Source organism: Monopterus albus, unplaced genomic scaffold (assembly GCF_001952655.1).
Source record: "Monopterus albus unplaced genomic scaffold, M_albus_1.0 scaffold75.1, whole genome shotgun sequence".
Classification (NCBI taxonomy): domain Eukaryota; kingdom Metazoa; phylum Chordata; class Actinopteri; order Synbranchiformes; family Synbranchidae; genus Monopterus; species Monopterus albus.
Genome location: NW_018127955.1, coordinates 544,844 through 563,264, shown reverse-complemented (window position 1 = coordinate 563,264; position 18,421 = coordinate 544,844). Strand labels below are relative to the sequence as shown.

Below are 18,421 nucleotides of genomic sequence, written 5' to 3'. Positions count from 1 at the left end.
ATACTATCTGCTCTGTGGATTCATCAACATCTGTTCACAGACCTTTAACATTACACTGGAACGCCTTCAAAAATAGTCAACAACACTGAGAAATTGATGTCACATTTTAGTTGAGGACTGGGAGTGATGCTGAAGGCTGTTTCTCTGGTACTATTCATTTGAGTTCTAATAGTCCCAGGCAGCCTAGAGGCAATTCCATCCATTACTTACCTTGTCCTCCTCTGATCTGAGGTGGGAATAATGGATTGGTTGTTTATGTGAATCAGTGAGGACTGAAGCAGCATTGACACCTGTCAGCCTGACAACCCGGACAAGAGTTTCACTGTGTCGTATTAGTTCCATTAACACTAATCTAATTCTTGATTTCTTGTTATGCAAATGATTTTCATTAGATGACAAATAAAATTCAGCATTTAAACAGTTCATGTGTCATGACCAAATGCTTAAATGTACCAATATATTATCTTAGACACATATTTTTTTCTCTGACTAAGAAATTAATTGCAGCCAGGCATAGGCCTACATGTAGAGTTGATATGTAAATCATGAAATGTAACAAGAACACATTAAAGGGTGATTACATTAAATGCAAGACAGTGAGAAAACTGTGAGGAAACAGATATAATAGAGAATGAAACTGACAAAACAAGAATATATGCAGTTGTTGTAAGTCCTCTTCATCCCCACAGTAAAACAACAAATGGACACTCTCCACCCATTTCAGGTCAAGAGAACAAGGGAAGAAGAGAAAGGACAGTGGGAGAGATTGTGTCAAACAACAGCTTGAGTGAGCAGCTTTGTAATTTGAGGACATGTAATTCACCCTAAATGACACCAGTGAGGAAAATGCTGTGGAGAAAAATGAGAATGAACCAAATACTGCATCGCATAAGTCATGTTAAATTAGTTTATATCAAACTGTAGAGTAATTAAAGGGATACACTGTGATCTGAGGAATTTCACATTGCACTGCAGTGGTGATGCAGCTGCCAGTGGAATGTTCAGCTCTATTCAGCTATATCTTTCTACTGAGTGCATGAAGTGACTGAAGCTACACTGCCCTCGTATGGCTTTAGACTCTTATAACAATGATTAAAGAATCAGCTGAGTGGCACTGGCTATAAGCCACCTTTTACAACACCACATCCCAGCACTCGCTGCTATTTTCCAGCTTGAGGCGTTTGAGCAGTATCAGCTGATACCTTTCATGACATGCTGGCCTGAATCCAGTTTGACTGCTGCATACCTCTGAATGTCACAGTGCTCTGCCTATCTGCTCTCTTTCTGTGCCTTAACTTCTGGCTGAATCATCAGATCACAGTGTTTCCCTTCTCAGGTTGCTTTTTCTGCTGTGTCAGGTTGGACCACTGCCTGGTATCTCCCTAAGGTTTGTCAACCTCTGTTTAGTACATCTGGAGACAAACACCAGAGATTACATAAAGTGAAGAAACTGTTTCTTGTTACTCTCATTCAGTAATTTTCAGGAGTACATGTCCTGGGGATATACTTTACCCTGTAAAATAATATGAAGTTATAATTTCATACAGAGCCAAAGCTGCAGTGAACCACAGTCATCACACAGAATGATTTTTAATCGCCTTGTGAAAAGCCTGTCTGTTTATTTGACACCTGTAGACTTTGATTGTATTAGAAAACACACCTCATTCACCAAGTGACCTGGCATGCATTTTATTCACTCACACAAAGGAAAGAAACTTATCAGGATAGTTGTCTATCCTACAATGCAGCAGTAGACTAGCTTACCTTAGCAAGGTCCACTAGAGAGTTTGCTTGGTCATTCAGCTTGCGTTGCTCCATTTTAACACTTCTCAATCTGAACACAAGACCATTCAGAACCCAATAAATTAACGCTATCAGAACTTTTTATCATTTTGAAGTTGTGCACACACAAAGGCATACACATGTAGAACACTCCTAGGACATGCATAGGACGTGTGTCGAGAATGCAGGGATTGCAGGGGTCAGTCTGTTTGGTTGAGTTGCATGCAAGTGGAAAGGAGACCACAGAGAGGGGAGAGCTGCCACTGAGGAGAATGAGAACAGCTCTACGTCCTACTCAACCAATACATAGCCTACAACCATATTAAGGCAATGAGAAGGAGTCATATCAGAGCATATAGCTATTGGACATTTCAGATTATAGAACACCAGAAATAGTCTATTGTTATATTTTTACATTCCTTTTTCTGCTTAAACCAACTTTTTTCTTTTTAAGTTTGTTTTTTTAAATCAAACATTGTTTTATGTACAATTGAGACCAATGTTAAAAACAGCTATATGCACATAGGTGAACAGTTTCTGATGAAAAAGATATCAGAATTAAAAGTTCTTTACAATTTCAGGCTTAAATAAATCCTGTTAATCTTGCACCATGGATAGAAAATGCACAACTGTTCTATTAGCAGTTAACTTGTGAGATAAAGTAACATGTATGGCCCATTTGTAATGCAAAAATCCCACTGCCAAGTATGCACAAATAGTGTAACTACTTTATAACATGCTTAAATTATTCACATCTCCTGTTTAATTAGGTTTCTAAAGCCCGAGGCCTCAGGAGGGCTCTAAAACAGCAGTTGCACAGTATCGTAGCGTGTCGACCACATGTGGTTTCAAGATATTAAACTGTTCCCCCCCCCCACCAAATCACCCACGCATATTAAATTACACTGGGCACAATAACAAACAAGAACACAATGGCAAGTTTACCAGCGTTTCAAATTTTGATAAAATAATAATAAGCCCTATAATTATCTGAAGTATAAATGCAGTTTGAATGTGAGGTGATCATAAGGTTGTGCAAAAATTGAAGACAGACAATGATGAAGATCAATAAAAGATTTAAAAAGTCCTTGAGGAGTCTGCTAGTTATCCAAGATACACAAACTTTTATGCAACCTGAAATCATTTCCGTATTTCCTAAAGACAAACAGATGTAGAGCAAAGATGGCAGGTTAGACCAAATGAGGTACAACAGAATTCACTAAAGGAAACTACAGACTACAGGTAAGGGAAGGTATCCTGACAAGTAAGGACCAAAATGTTCCATACAGAGCAGACTCTAAAGACAATGTAGAGAATATTATCACAAAATAGCTCATTTATTATTCAAGAAAGACAATAGATATTGATGAAAGACAATAGATATTCAGTGCTGAATGGTTTTGCTGTTGATATAAGACCTGTTAGAATTACACATTTCACAGCTGGATGACCAATAGCTGTCAAATGCACAGGGCAGCTTGAGGTCAAGGCGAGAAAGTCTACTTATCCTGTCTTTTATATTCAATGTGCCTCTTTCCTTCAGTCACTCAGTCCTCTTGGACAGATCTGCTTTTGAATGGGCAATCGAAATCTACTTGCTATTCATCAGGGAAAAATTGCTACGCTAAGCTTGCCAATACCCCATTAAATTTGCTAAGGCAATCTCAGTTAGTGCTTCACCATATCTTTCACCCTCTTGACTTGGTTTCTTTGTCAAGGCCTGCATTTACCTCACTGTGTAAAGAAGTGCTAATTTTTCTTCAGTGTAAAGGACAGGGTAAACATTCTTCAGCCTGTTTTTTTCTGACAATTTGATGCCAGCAGTCACAGTAACAGCTTTTCACTAAACCCTCTCCAGTCGCAATCCTGTCTCTTCAAATCAACAAGCACTCACTTTGTTTCGCACTACAACCTTATGATTAATGGGACAGTGTCAAACTGTACTGAGACATGTGACTTAACAACAGTTATGCCCTAAAACATACTATGAGACACTTAGTTGCATTCAGGCAACATCATGCTTGTGGTGTCCATCCCAATAACTTAAAGAGTGGTTCAGCTGTCTATCGCTAACTGTACTTGCAGAGATGCATGACTGTTGTAAGTCCTTGTTATAAACCTGTGCTCTTTACCAAACATGGTACCACTGGATCAGTGTCTCTGCTACTGTGTCATCCAACAGAGAAATGGAGAAAAAATGTGGCTGCAAATGTAGTAACAGGCGTTAACAATGATTCCACACATCGAAAGATGACCCTGAGCCCTAATCTGTATGAGCATGACTGCTAAGTTGTATAACATGACTTAAATGATTTTTATAAATTATATAGTGGTGTTACAGCAGCTCTGCCTCCAGTGGCGCTCTAGTCATCATCCTTCGATATGTGAAAGCACAGTTGATTGGAGTTTAATCAGTGGCTTTCTGATTAAAGATCAAATTCTCATCACATCCATGCAGAAATGGAAAGAAAAACACCCTCCATCACAGATAATTGAAATTCACTTACTATGCATTTGTCTGTGTGCTTACAATGTGCAGCAAGTGTCTACTGAATCAGACATATATTGCATAAAAGATGTTTGTGCTGGTTATTTAAAGCAGTATTATTGCAACACAAAATGTTGAAAATTGAATAAAAAATGTGAGACTATATTATACAGTATTTTATCAAATTGAAATGCTATTCAGTTGAACAGACAACTAATTAAAAAAAACTAAATAAGATGGCCTTATTATGAGTATATGAAACAATTCAATCATTGCAATTTTCATAGCATGAATTTCACTTATCAAATGAGGGAGTGTAAGTTTTTAGTCACATTATTGGGTTCAAGGACAAGCTCTCATTAGCATGCACACAACAGGTCTGGATCTACATGAGGCGAACACTTACTTTCGAGCTCTATTGCATTGTGTTGACACAAACAGGAAAAAAAAAGAAACATGAGGTAGACAAATGAATCATTACAATATTAGATAAACATACTCAGATGGCAACATTTACTTGTTCAAGTCTGGCTGCTGTAACCCTCGTCCCTATACTGTCACCTCACCTCTAAACAGCAGCAACAATTTTGCTTGACTACTTTTCTCCCTACAACCAATAGTGGTATTTCTCTGTGTTTGGGCTGTTTCTGGGAGCTGCGGCTATGCTCGCACTAGTACTTTTTTTCTGCAAAAGTCCTGGTTATCAGGAATATTCTAAATCAAAACAACAATCCTGTGAACATCAGTAAAACCTGTTTACACCACATAACCTTTACTGAGACAAATGAGGATGTCTGAGCAAGTTTTCCACACTGTCTTACATCTTTGACTAGAGGGAGCAGCCATGATGACATCTGATTTGATGTTTACTATCACCTCATAGCAGGTCACAGAGAGCTGTAGACCATTGTCAGCTCTCTGCCATGTTCACTGTCAGGCCAATTCCTGGCTTATGTTCATCTCAGTCCAGAGCTTGTTTATCACACCCTGCACACAGGCAACACTTAAAATTATCCCAGATCAGATAAAGCATGTGAGCACAATGCCTCAATGCCAGAAAACATTTTTTAACATAAAGCTATGACAGGAGAATCGAGTCCCCCCAGAGACAAGAGATATAGATAATGGATGGATGGATTGCTATGACAGGAAGAGGACACCATGCTGAGTAGATGTCCTTACAGAGTTGTATATAACTGGTTGTTTAAACATTTAGCTTTACCTCCAAGGGGTTTCCATTATTAGGCTGTCTTACAGATGAGGAGGTGGACATGAGACACTGTCATCACCACCTGCAAATTGCCTGAATCATCAGCAAGGACATAAGGACTCAACCAGCTTCCATGACCAAAGGCCATTAAAAGGAACAAATCTGGATGTGGGTTGCAGCAGCAGCAGACAGTTTGTGTATGTCTAAGCCTTGTAATTAAAAATCCTAATGTCTTTAAAACAAAAACTGAAAGATTCATGAGTAAATCAAAGTTGTACACAGGAAACCACAAAGACCCTTTTACATACATAAAACCACAGAAACCAAACAAACACGGAAACAGGGGGCATTCTGCTTGAGCATAAAGCTACATAGAACTAAATCACTGTGCATCCAGTTATTTATTTTAACAAAGCACCAAGTTGAATGCAATTACTGAAAAAGGTCACAGACTGGATATGCTTGTAAGCACTGTAGGCTGAATAAAAACAAGAGCCAGGGGAGGATAGAATCAACAGTGTTTGGGATTTAGATAGCATTTTGAGGGTCCTCAGGGACCCTGTAAAAGACTAGCTGACAGGTAAATGTGTAACCGGCTGCTAGCAAAGTAGAAAGCCAGATGCCCTGAGGACAGCCTGACATCTGACTCACAGTGAAAAAGACACACGAGTGACTCTGGCAGCAAAAGCTGAGAGAGAGATCAATATCACACTGCTGTGAATTATGTAACCCAAGGGTATTTCAAGGTAAAATGAGATTTTTTAAATAGGAATACTTCTGTGAAACTGAGGCTGCTGAAAGACTCTCTATTACCACAGTAACATTATGGAACGTTTTCCAAATCTCATTCAGAGAAAATACCATTTTGTGCAAAATATGTCCCGTACACTCTGACAATTGTAACCCTGTGTTCAATATAAATGAAATACAAGAACCTCGAGCATATCAGTGAATAATATTTAGATAAATTTAGTTCCCTTCTATATTTTAATGCTGAAGCAACTGACCAGCTCACTATCACATCTGCAAATTTAAAGTTAGTCAAGTCAGGTCAAATATGATTAGGAAATACAAAATCCTTCAATAATATAAGCACATTTTTGCTACAGGTGTCAAACAATTCAGATTTCAGGTTTGTGTTGCATCAGTGAATCAAATAAATACACTGCTGGATGAAAAGCATTACATCAACATGACAGGCGAGGTCAGCATCAGGAACGCGGTACCTACTGGTGAATGGCCTGGAGGAACTTCCTCTGGTGCTTCCTGACTCTGGCATGGTCCATCTTCCTCACCAGTTTGGTGTTCTTGTAGATGAGCCATGTCTCCCTGAGTACATTCGCAGCTGTGTTTTTCACCTAGAGTGCAAATAAAGGAGGAGTTTGGTTACGCAGACAATTGAAAATTTGCCACGTCAAGATATCTGAATATCTAGCTTTCACTTACTCTTTTTGTTAGCTGGGTGTCCATCATAAAATTATGGACATGTTTTTCAGCTTTGGTTAATTCCAGTTTCTTTGCCACCACAGCCACCACCAAGGCAGTGCATCCCGCCCCCTGTGACAGGGCAGGAATGGACAGGCACAAACACACAGTGTGGAAGCTTTTCTTATTTCATTTTCCTGTCTGTTTTTTCTAGTCATGGATAATTAGCAGCATATTAATCACATAGTCAGTCTTTCAGCCCGTCCTCAAACCAATAAAAAAAATAAATAAATGTAAGCACTCAATCTGCTTGTCTCCGCTTTTCTCACCATAATGCCAGTCAGGAGGCAGACTCCTTTCCCACAGTATGTGTTCGGGACCATATCCCCATATCCAATGGTAAGAAATGTTATTGAGATTAACCACATGGCTCCTAGAAAGTTGCTGGTTATGTCCTGGGTGTCATGGTACCTGTAATAAATAATACATGCAATAGGTCAACCCCCTTCATACACTTGTAGAAACTGATACACTACAGCTTCTCTTTATGACTAATTCATACTTAAAAAAGGATTTAATCCAACGTAGTATATAAGATTACATGTCAGAATACTGCAGGGCTATGATCGTTCCTTATAGCATATGTAACTATTTCTATCTCAGACACAGAGTTAGCTAAGCAGTGTGTACATCATTTATTTTTATGCCTCATTGTTTCATGCTGAACAGAACGGCATAGCCTGAGAAACTGATCCAGGCACCTCTCGCAAGCTCTCACAGTCCATGCAGCTATGATCCACAATGAGATGGTGAAGACCAGTAGTACAGTGCCAGGACAGATGGTCATGAGGGTCTTCATCACAAAGCGTGTGTTAAAGTTAATCTTGTTGAGTGCACCAATGCTCCGGGAAGAGGCGTCCGTGAAGAGCTTGCTGTGGAGCAGCATGACACGAGCGATGAGGTACAGCCGCAGGAACATGGGGATGGACAGGATGATGTCCACATCTGCTTCTGTCTTGGATGATACATAGGTAAAGGCCAGGCGTGCTGTCCAGGTGAAGGTATAGTTCCCTGGGATAGGGTGGATGGCGCACACCAGGATCTCCAGGCAGATGAAAAAGATGCGCTCATATGTCATGGCTATCCTCCAGTCATCAGCTGCATTGTCCACCATAAATAACTGAAAGGAAAGCGCATGGTGAGACCAATGGAGGTTAAAAGACTGCCAATACTTTCATCATGGTGACGTAGTTAGCTACACTCATTAGGCAATAAGTCACAAATAACCTGAAGTCATGAAATCACACTTCCGAGTCACATTTTTTTAAAGACATTAGCCATTTTCCCCATGTCATTGCCCATTTATGACCAATGATATACATATTAGTTCTAATCATTTTCCAAAAAAAAGAAAATAATAAATAATTGATATATGAGCTGATAAGAGGAGGATGAGATGCCCTCTCAAGGCCAAAAATGGTCTTCAGATGCAATATGTACAAGAAAATCTGATGATGACTTCAGGAATAGAATTATCATGTCTTTGTTTTTCAAAATACATTTTATTAAGAATACCCAGGTGTGTTTTCCTGCCTTGTATGAATCATCCCTATTTGTTTTTATGTAAGGAACTCACTAATCTCAAGTTTATAAGTTGATTTTCATATTTTTGTGAAATGAAAGGAATACAACAGCTGTCAGGAAGTTGAAGGTAACTCAGATTTTACAGTAATCAGATTAATAAAGTAGTTGATCAGCAAAAAAGGAAGAAAGAAAAAGGAAAAAGAAAAATAGGCAACTATTTTGATAACTGATTAATAGTTTCTGGCATTTTCAAGAAAAAATGTCAACAAAAATTCTGCACACTTGATTGTATGACAGGTGCATCAGAGCTTGACTGGGGGTAAATGATGGTGTATATTCTATAAGTGAATAGAGATGTTTACTGACATATGTAATGAAAGTCATATAGAATGAAACACTGTGTATTTAATATATTATTTAGCCCAAACAAGACAGTTTGTTTTCTTTGTTTACATCTTTGCAAACAAATAACATTCCAAACATTCTCAGCTTCCAGCTTCTTCAGTGGGTGGACTTGCTGGTTCTCTTTGCTACTGTAAATTGTATATCTTTTGGTTGAAGAAAGTGAGACATATGAAGACTTCACCTTGGTCTCTGGGACTATATGATGGACAAATGAGCACTATTTTACATTTCATAGTCTAAATGATTAATCAGTTAATTATTAAAAACATCAACAAATTAACAGATAATGAAAAAACAAAACTACTGAAACATTTTATGTTCAATGGCAAGAATTAATGTAAAGCATATGCTAAAATAAACTAAACAGTGTGTTTCCACGTATGTGACTCTACAACCCCAGGACTGAATTCTGTCACATTCCTATATTTCTCTTGCCATCTTCACGCTGCCTAAATAAATATATAAATAAATAACTGTTATAATATCAGCATGCTTAAGCATTTTCAACTTCAAACCATTGTACTGATGAGAACATCTGCCACCTTCATGTTAGATTTGCTGCTGCTGCAGTTTTATATTTACCAGTGTGAATAATGTCAAACAATTTTAGCCTCCCCTGCATATGTCAAATAATTTGTTTCTCTGACATGTCGCCACTCAGTCACCTCAAGGCAAGGCCCTTTGCCTGTGTACAGGCTGTCACAATGAGCAGTACATATTTCATATAGATGTTGCTGTCGGCAAAAAAAAAGCAAGGTTTTTGCCATGAAACCTTTCTAAAAAACTGCACATTATTGCATTTTTTGTCACATACGTCCCTAATATGCTTGGTAAAGCGGGTGCAGCAACTGTTTTATGTCAAATGGAGGGTTCACACTAAATATCAATAACCCTGGGGAGTGTCTTACTATTTTAAAAAGTCATCAGCCTCCTCCCCACCCCAGTAATTTTTGTACGGTCTAAGTCTGAAATAAAGTACACTGGACATGTTGATTAATCAATCACTTTTCATTCGAAAGAAATAAAATGATTAGAGAAAGTCCTTGAGGGCTAATGGGATCAGTGGCCTAGACTGTAAATTTAGCATTGATATGTTACATAAAATGGAATTAGACTGAAACAAACTTCAATCGAACATGTTCAACTCAAGGACAAAGAAAGTACATCAATGCATCAACTTTCTGCACAGACATACATGAGCGCTCCGTCTACCTCCCTTTAACACACAGACTCCGCTGAACCCACAACAGCAAACACATACACTCAGTATTGGGTCTGAACCAATTATATGTGTAATACTGTGCAAGAAATATCAATAGCCAACAAGCTGGGATCAAGCAACACAAACAGAAGAAGCTAAAGGAAACATGTTCCTGGTCGAATGACACAACTGACCCACAAATCCTCTGCAGCTCATTTCATTCACAAGCTGCAATCAAAGTTTCCTCAAACACAGAAAACACACAGATTAAATTTTCAGAGGACACTGAGCTCCTTTAACAAACTGACATCTGCCAGAGAAGTGTGTAACTCTAACCACAGTTTGTCTTGTTCAGCTTTCCAAGTGAGTGTAACAGTGCTATAGTTTCTTACTTACAGAATTAGGGCTCTCAAAGCACCTAAATCTATTGTCTGCACACAGCACAAGCTGCGTTTTATTTTACATTTTAAAGAACAAAGCCACTGAGTCAAAAGCAGTTACAGAGTTTGGTACCTCAAGACAATGCAATTAAACATTTAAATGGAGGCTGCATAAGGAAACCCTACTTGGAGGGTAAAGGCAATTACGATAATGAATGATCTGAAATACAATACTCGAGGGCCTTTTACCTTGGAGCATCAAATATTCTATGCTAGCAGCAGAGCCAGTAGTTATGGCAGAGAGGTGGAAGAAAGGTGGAAAAACTTTCAACTTTGTGTTTTAAATAATGTCAGAAAATTAAAACAGACAGCTGATGAACCAGGAGACCTTTAAATCACTTTCAGGAGGGAGACAAACAATTTAAACAACAGGTAAAATGATTTTAAATTTGATTTAACTAAAATGTGTCTACAATATTGTTTTCAGTGCAGCAATCAGAACTTTGACACTGACTTTTTAAAGCAACATACTGTGCCAAAATTAAAATATCAAATAAAATGTTAAAGGATCACCTGACTTGAACTTGAGCAAGTGTACCAAGTTTCATTGTAATCCATCCAATACGTCAAGACATTTCACTCAAAACCACAAATGCCTACCTAATGGTGGCTTTAGAGGAAAGGTCAAGGGGATCAGTAGAGTCAGTAAACGTCACTGTCTGGGGAACAGGAACCCCTCTACAGAATTTCCTGGCAAATAATCAAATTATTGTTGAAATATTTCAGTCCAAGGACATAGCTTGACCAATATGCCCATTCCTAAAGCCACAAAGCTATAAATTACAGTTAAAAATATTTTCTTTCCAGACACAATATTGCTCATACTCTGGAAATCCTACAGAACAAAACTGAGCTGGATTTGCATGGTCAGACACCTCGAGAGGAAAGTGAGGAAATTCAGTATCCATATGTTTGTCCTTCTGTACATGTGAAGACATGCCTTAACTCTCAAATGTTTTTTAAGATGTAACAACTAGCCAAAATAAAATAAAATAAAATGCCTCACTTTCCAAAAATCTTAACCTTACAGTGACATAAAGTCCAAGAGCACACACATTAGGTCCCCGCACTGTAAAACTGATCTTAGGAAACAAACAGCCAGTGTGATGACCTTTTCTAAGTGACTACAAATCCATCTGTCACTGACTTCTTTCAGGCATTCGGCTGGCTTTCTGTTGCAGCGCATGCCCCTTGCTCATCATGGTAAAGTTTCATTTATGTCAGGTTGAGACAGTATACAGAACTTAATTGGTCCTGGTCGTTCCTGCCCTGTGTCTACACTACACAGTCTCAGAGGAGCTCACCTGTGATGCTAGCTGGGTTGGTTACCGGTTTCACTAGGCTTAATATAACTAATGGAGTCCAGCTCAATATTTAATCTGTGTAATGTGGAGATGGGAACATATATCTTTTCACTGAGAATGAAATGACTCAATTAGGTTGAGAGGTTCAACCCAATTAGACATTAATGGAATGCTTTATTTATGGTATCAAAGTGAACCACTCAGAGGCCACTTTGCTGAGTAAATCTGGAGCTGTTGCACATTCACTTCCTTTTTGTTTCTGAAATTAACTCACATTTGCATATTCATTCTTCTATTTGTGCAAAGTAAAATCTCTCTGAGCCACAGTAAAAGCTTAGGAAATATAAATCTTTTTTTTTTAGAGTGTTGCTGTTGCAGCAAAGTTGCACACATTATTAATCCAAAATAAGATGCATGTTTAAAGCCATATGAAGAGCACAATTTAGGAAATGCCTTCCTTAAATAATCTTTAGGTTTCTGAGTGCCTCTGCCCTTGAAAGCCTCTATGCTCAGTGAAAACCCTGAGGTCACCTGCCAGTGAGGGTTTATCTGACTCCAGTCTGGAATCTTGGGTAGAGGAGAGAGTTCAATGTGAGAAATGCAGAGCATCTCCTGTTGTTACACCATATCTGTGACCACACACACACACACAGGCAAAACACACAGGGGTGGTCTAACATGCACAGCCAAGTCTGGTTTTGACAGGATTCACTGGCTCTGGAGTCTTATCTTGTTGTTTTATCTTTTCTGCAAATTGTAAAATGTAATAATGTGCGACTGTGAAGCATCAGCACTGAATTTTATCACAAAAGTGAACATCAAAAACAGAACAGTTCCCAAAGCATTTTGCATTAGTTTAAGCAAACTCAGCAGAACTGTTATAACAAGGTACTGTACAGAGATATGCCAGTGGCCTTAACACCAACGTCCCTCAGAAAAAGAGCCTTTAATGTGGCAGTTTCTGTGTAATTGAGAATATGGTGAACTCAGCAGCCAGTTTAGCATTGAGGGCAGGTCATATCAGACTTTGACAAAGACAAATCAAAGTCAGGAAGGAGGTACACAGTCTAATCTATCCATTTCCACTTGTTCTGTACAATTAAGTCATAACTTGCCAACATGATTAATCTCAACTAAACTAAAACGTTTAAATGTTCCTTGGGCAGATCGCCTGCTGTCAACAGAAGACAAAAATGGGACTAAATCAGGCCAATAACATTTCAAGGACAAGTATAAAGAGATTATTTAGATTCCTGAACAATATAAATATCCACAAAGGCAGATTAAACATTAATCTTATTTCTCCTAATTGTAGATGCTGGGACAAATCTAAGGGCATTTAGCAGCTGTCTCTCTCTTGACTTGTGTCTCTGCATCTGACAGGCATCCGCAAGCACACTTGGCTCAGTACCATCACAGCCATTGCAGCAGTGCAGCAGATGTATCCTTAAACTATTCAAATGACAGCGGATGTCCAGCATCTATTGTGTCTGACCCAAACTTCTGAGTTTTCAGTCACTCGGAGAAGAAAAATGCTTCATTTTTATGAAGTTTAAAAATGAGAGGGCACGATCTTTACTAAGTTTGGCAAGTAAATCAGTTTTAAAGGGCTCAAAGTGGTGGGGAAGTATTTCATCATCTTGACTTATGGCTCTGCATCTGACAGGCATCTGTGAGTACACGTGGATGCACAGACATAATCTGTTCAATGGAGGAGTAAAATAATCTGACATGGGAAGGTACACTTTACAAACAGCACTCCACTAACATCACAGTTTAAGCCCATTTAGAGCATTAATAAAAATAAAGTGTTGCTCCCAACCCAGGGGCTTTGCATTATACTAAAAAACCCAGATGATAAAGTGTTAAAATATATTTGGTGCAAATATTTGGTGATAATTACATAGCTTTGGGTTTTGTTAAGTGAAATTCAGACAGCTATGATCTCTAGGGACATTCCACCAATTTTCAGCAATGAACAGTAAACAGGTAATGAGTACATGCACCCAAATCCAGTTTCTATGTACTTATACTTGAATATGTAGTTTTGTGACACTTTCTACTTCTACCATGTCAAATTTCTGTTACAAGACTATGTGCAAACCATATGAAGAATATTTAGAATAGGATGCACTCTGATTGACTGGTTGATTAACAGTCAGTTATCAGAAAATGAAGAGGCGGCTACTTTGACGATAGGTTTATCTGAGGTTTAGACAAGCGTTTGGAGAAAACGTGGTATTTGAGGTTTCAAAACAAGAAATCTGAAGTTCTCACATTGGGCTCCAGAGAACTTCTGATGGTGATTTTCACAGTTTCATGACATTATGTAGACTGGACTATTTTAAATGACTGATTGTTAGTTGCAGCCCTAATAAACAACATTATTAATTACCATTATTGAAGCTTGACCCACGGGTCTAAAGTGAACTTGTCTCAGTTTTGACTGTTTTTAACCAGCTGTCACAAGCCTCTTGACTGCATGAAAATAAAGTACTAAACCTGAATAAATCACACAGAAAACTGCCAATTTAAAGTATTTTTCGCAAAATGAATTTCAAACTAAAATGATCCAGCATTTGTTTGGGGTACATGGTTAGCTCATTCACCTGAAATAATTCATTACAACAGACAAAATATTAATCTTAAACCTGAATCTTAAGTGAAATGTCTGTGGGGTTTAATTTAGGTTTTCATTCAATTCGGGTGTGTAGCCTGTTTGACGTAGTTCACCTTAAAACAGTTTTAAACTGATAGGAGCAGCTGGTGTGGTGGAAGTATAAGTACTATGAGTTGATTTTAAATATAAAACACAGTCTGTTTCCAGTAACGTCCTGATAATTTGTTACGAAGAAGACTTGATAAATTAAAAAGAAGATCTGATAATCAATGTGCACATTCAGAGAGAAGCAGTAGAGAATGAATGATAATGATGTTTTCTGATTCATTGTTCAGACTTCTTTATTGAGAAAGAGAAAACCTTTGCCTTAATAAAGTTTTCTAGGTCAACGGAGGGGGTATATCTGAAGAAGTCTGAACATCCTTCCCTTGGAATAAATGTGCCGCTACTGACAATTAAAGGAATAGAAAGAAAAGGTCATTTTAGATTTGAAGTGGACATGTTGTCTCCCCTGGAATGAAAGAAAAAAATGTTGCTTTAGAGCCATTTCTCTGTGTGAAACAGACGATTCACGCTTAAAAAACCAGGTGTCATCACTATAATTATAAATACTTGCTTTATCACAACAGTGACAAAAAGCACAATTCAGTGCTTAAGCATTTAAATTGCTTTATTGTGAAGATAAAAATGCAGCTGAGGCACAACTACCAATTTAACACAGTCTGTTATAAAACCCTCTAAATGGAAACCTGCTGGGATGAGGAAAAGACCTTTGCAATATGTAAGTCACAATTAAATTGTTGCATTATTTAGCATCAAGGAAAGCCTGTAGAAGCAAGAGGTGAAGAGCTCTGTCTGTTAGTTTAATAATTTACACAGGCTTAGGGTAAAAGGTGCAGAGGCTGAAGGAGGGAGGAATGAATATGATACTCTCATGCAAACTTCCAGCATGCTTTCTAATTTATAAACAGCTGCTGGGAAGTGTCTACAGGGGGAATGAAAATGCTTCTGTCATGCACTGAATTATGGTGATGATGTCTGTGTGTTTCTGCCATTCCCCATAAAGAAATGTGACATCTATAGCGAGTAACATTTTATTGTTGGACTCTTTCAGTCACTGGTAGTTGCTGGGATTTGTGAAGTCCTAAATACACCACCAATACAAAAACTATGCTTTTTCCAAATGTAATATTTTTCGATTTCACAAAAAACATGCTCCACACCTTGAAGCTCAGACCACAGGGTAAAGAAATGTGATTAAACAAAAAAATAAAAGTATAAAGCAGCTAGATCAGCTCATACAGTGTCAGCTAAAGGCACTTTAAAATGACCATATTGTTTAAAAGTAATAAAATCCATTAATATGATTAAACATGGTGTCATTCACGATTTTAGAAAATTTTTGAACTGGGTTTCTATTCAAGCTGATTTAACAAAAAAAAAAAGAAAAGAAAACAGAGACAGACACATGAAAGCTTTCTGGCAGCATACATTCACCCTGCAGAAAGTGGCACTGTTAGTTCTGTGGCTGTTCAGCAAAGACGCAGGTGCTGAAGCGCATTGTGAACTGTAAGTAATGCAAAAAAGCTCAGAGGCAAAGTCATAAAACCGTCCAAGTGTTCAATCTATGTATATTCATCCACAGGACGCTGTCAGTTTCTCAATCTTATCAAAATGTGAAATGAATGAATAATGATGATGATCAGTCTAGTACTGCAAAATCCTCTACTAATGCTATTTAGATTAAAAAGTATAAAGCAGACAAAAGACAATGAAAATGAAAACAGATTAAATTGCAACATTTTCATATTAGGAATATAATTTAAGTGAATAATTACTCTGCCCCATGCCATAGAGTGAAATTAAATACAGCACATGCTTTTATAAGAGGTTATTTGGCAAATCACTGAAGGACATCTTTCCTAAACTGAAAACATTCAGGTATGTTCCCATAAGTGCGCTTTTATAGTTGTATAGAAATACTAAAAAATAAATTGAGCATGTGCTGAATGTGCTGAAATACATTGAGTTAGTGTTGCTGACCCTCCAACATCAACAGTTTAAAGAATAGGAAAAGTGTTACCTGTATCTCTCTTGCATGGTATATGATAATCAGTCCCAGAAGAATGATTGTAGAAAGGCTTATCAGGCATTTTAGAGCTAACGAATACAGGGACTCCTGGAAGAGAGCAACAACACTAAAGCCAAACAAAACACAACATTATGACAATCACTCACATTTATACTTTGGTAATAAAAATATGGAAGATATATACAGTATTAATTCATCTTCAGAAGGTGAACTGCAACAAATGCTGACGTAATATTTTCCTGTATTCTAGGGGTTTCCCTTCATGGTTGGACACAGTGGACCTGTTGGCCTGCATGTGACAGGAGATGTGACTACATGGGACACTTCAGAGTGAGCGCAGACCTCTGCTGCTAAAGTGGCTGCTTTTGTGTAACACTTTTGTCAGAAGTTGTTTAATTTAAATGATTGCATCTTCAGCCACATGCAACTCAGTTAACTCCGAGTAAATACGTACCTTTCCATAGGCTCCCCAAGAGAGTTCAGTCTCTATAACCATAACAACGATCCCAAACATCCCAAAGATTAAAGCATAGTCGCTGAGTCGCTTCCTTTTCTCAAACAAAGCTCTCCTGTGCCCGAGCTTTGCCCCAATGTTCTGGTTCTTCTTTTTACCCGATTTACCGCCGCTGTGGCTGCAGCCTCCCCCTCCATCTCCCGATGCGTAAGGCATCAGGGTGGTGGAATTATTCTCCGGCTTGGATACTAAAGTGTCCGACGCATCTGCGGCTGAGATGGGCTGCAAAGGCTGGGACTCGGAATCAAACTCGTGTATGTTTCTGCGGGACGAGCTTAAGTTCCTCAACGGCCGCATTACGCCGCCGTTGTATCTGCAGCTGCTCATGGCTATTTCATTGTAGGAGTTACTGTTTTTGTGGCTGTGTTTTGGGGCTCCGGCCCAAGTTCCCCCGCTGCCAATCGCGGCAATGCTGCTGCTGCTGCTGATGATGATGGTGAGGATGATGATGATGATGTCTGAATGAACTACCATGACTAGAAGGTGTGAATTCGCAGACGCTGTACTGGTAACCTTGCCTCGAAGACGTCTCGGAAGGTGTCCTTAAAGTTTCCACAGTGGCCGGCGACGTCCCGCGCAATACGAGGCTTTTTCTGGCATCACAGGCGCAGTTATTGCAGGCGCAGCATTGGTCGTGCTGCTTGCCGAGCCGATCCTTCCTCCCGCAGTAGTGCTGGTACTTATAGTGCTGGAACTGCTGCTCTGGAAAGAAACTGTTCTGCAGCTGCGATGGGGTTTCCATATCAGTGCTGCTGTTTAAAGCAGCAGTCGGGTACAGAGCACCCGTGGAAGGGCGTTATGGTTATTACAGAGTGGCTGCATGAATAGACCCATTTCGGCTCCGGTAGAATGTGAGAGCAACCTCCGATTGGGCAGAAGGGACCACAACTACTGGTTCGACGTCATAAAAAGGTTGCAACTATGGGGTGTCAAGCCCAGTCTTATCTCATCAGGATCACAAGAAACCTACACACTCGTTGCTCTTGTAATTTTTGGAGATACAGTTTTTACACTATAAATATTTTTCAAAAATAGTATAAAGATTTTAAAAGTATAAATTAAACATTTAGGATGCTACGTTTTCTCCTTTATACAACTCATCGCTATGAGATACTGCAATTCTCATATATGTAATTTAGTTTTTGCACACAACACCCATCCATCAAGCCTGCTCATAAATCCATGACTCATTTCATTTACTGACTTCATAGGCAACAAACGCAGCTCACTTCCATCGCTGATTTACGAGGTGCTAATTTCATTCAGTTCATTGGTCGCTGACCATGTGAATGTGCAGGCCTGTAGCACCTATACTACCAGCGCCTGTGGCTGCCGCCCTTCACTTGTGGTGTCACT

General features: G+C 38.8%; 1 protein-coding gene across 1 annotated transcript in view; it reads right to left on the bottom strand.

Moving 5' to 3' along the window:
- kcnn2 (potassium calcium-activated channel subfamily N member 2) overlaps positions 1 to 17,901 on the bottom strand; it is a 19,959-nt gene extending 2,058 nt beyond the window's left edge. The window contains 9 exon segments of the mRNA XM_020605944.1: positions 1,765 to 1,834; positions 4,677 to 4,685; positions 6,711 to 6,838; positions 6,927 to 7,037; positions 7,235 to 7,376; positions 7,667 to 8,085; positions 16,543 to 16,638; positions 17,006 to 17,443; positions 17,445 to 17,901. Coding sequence (XP_020461600.1) covers positions 1,765 to 1,834; positions 4,677 to 4,685; positions 6,711 to 6,838; positions 6,927 to 7,037; positions 7,235 to 7,376; positions 7,667 to 8,085; positions 16,543 to 16,638; positions 17,006 to 17,443; positions 17,445 to 17,807 — 1,776 coding nt within the window. The 5' untranslated portion in view covers positions 17,808 to 17,901.
- Between the last annotated feature and the right edge of the window lie 520 nt (positions 17,902 to 18,421).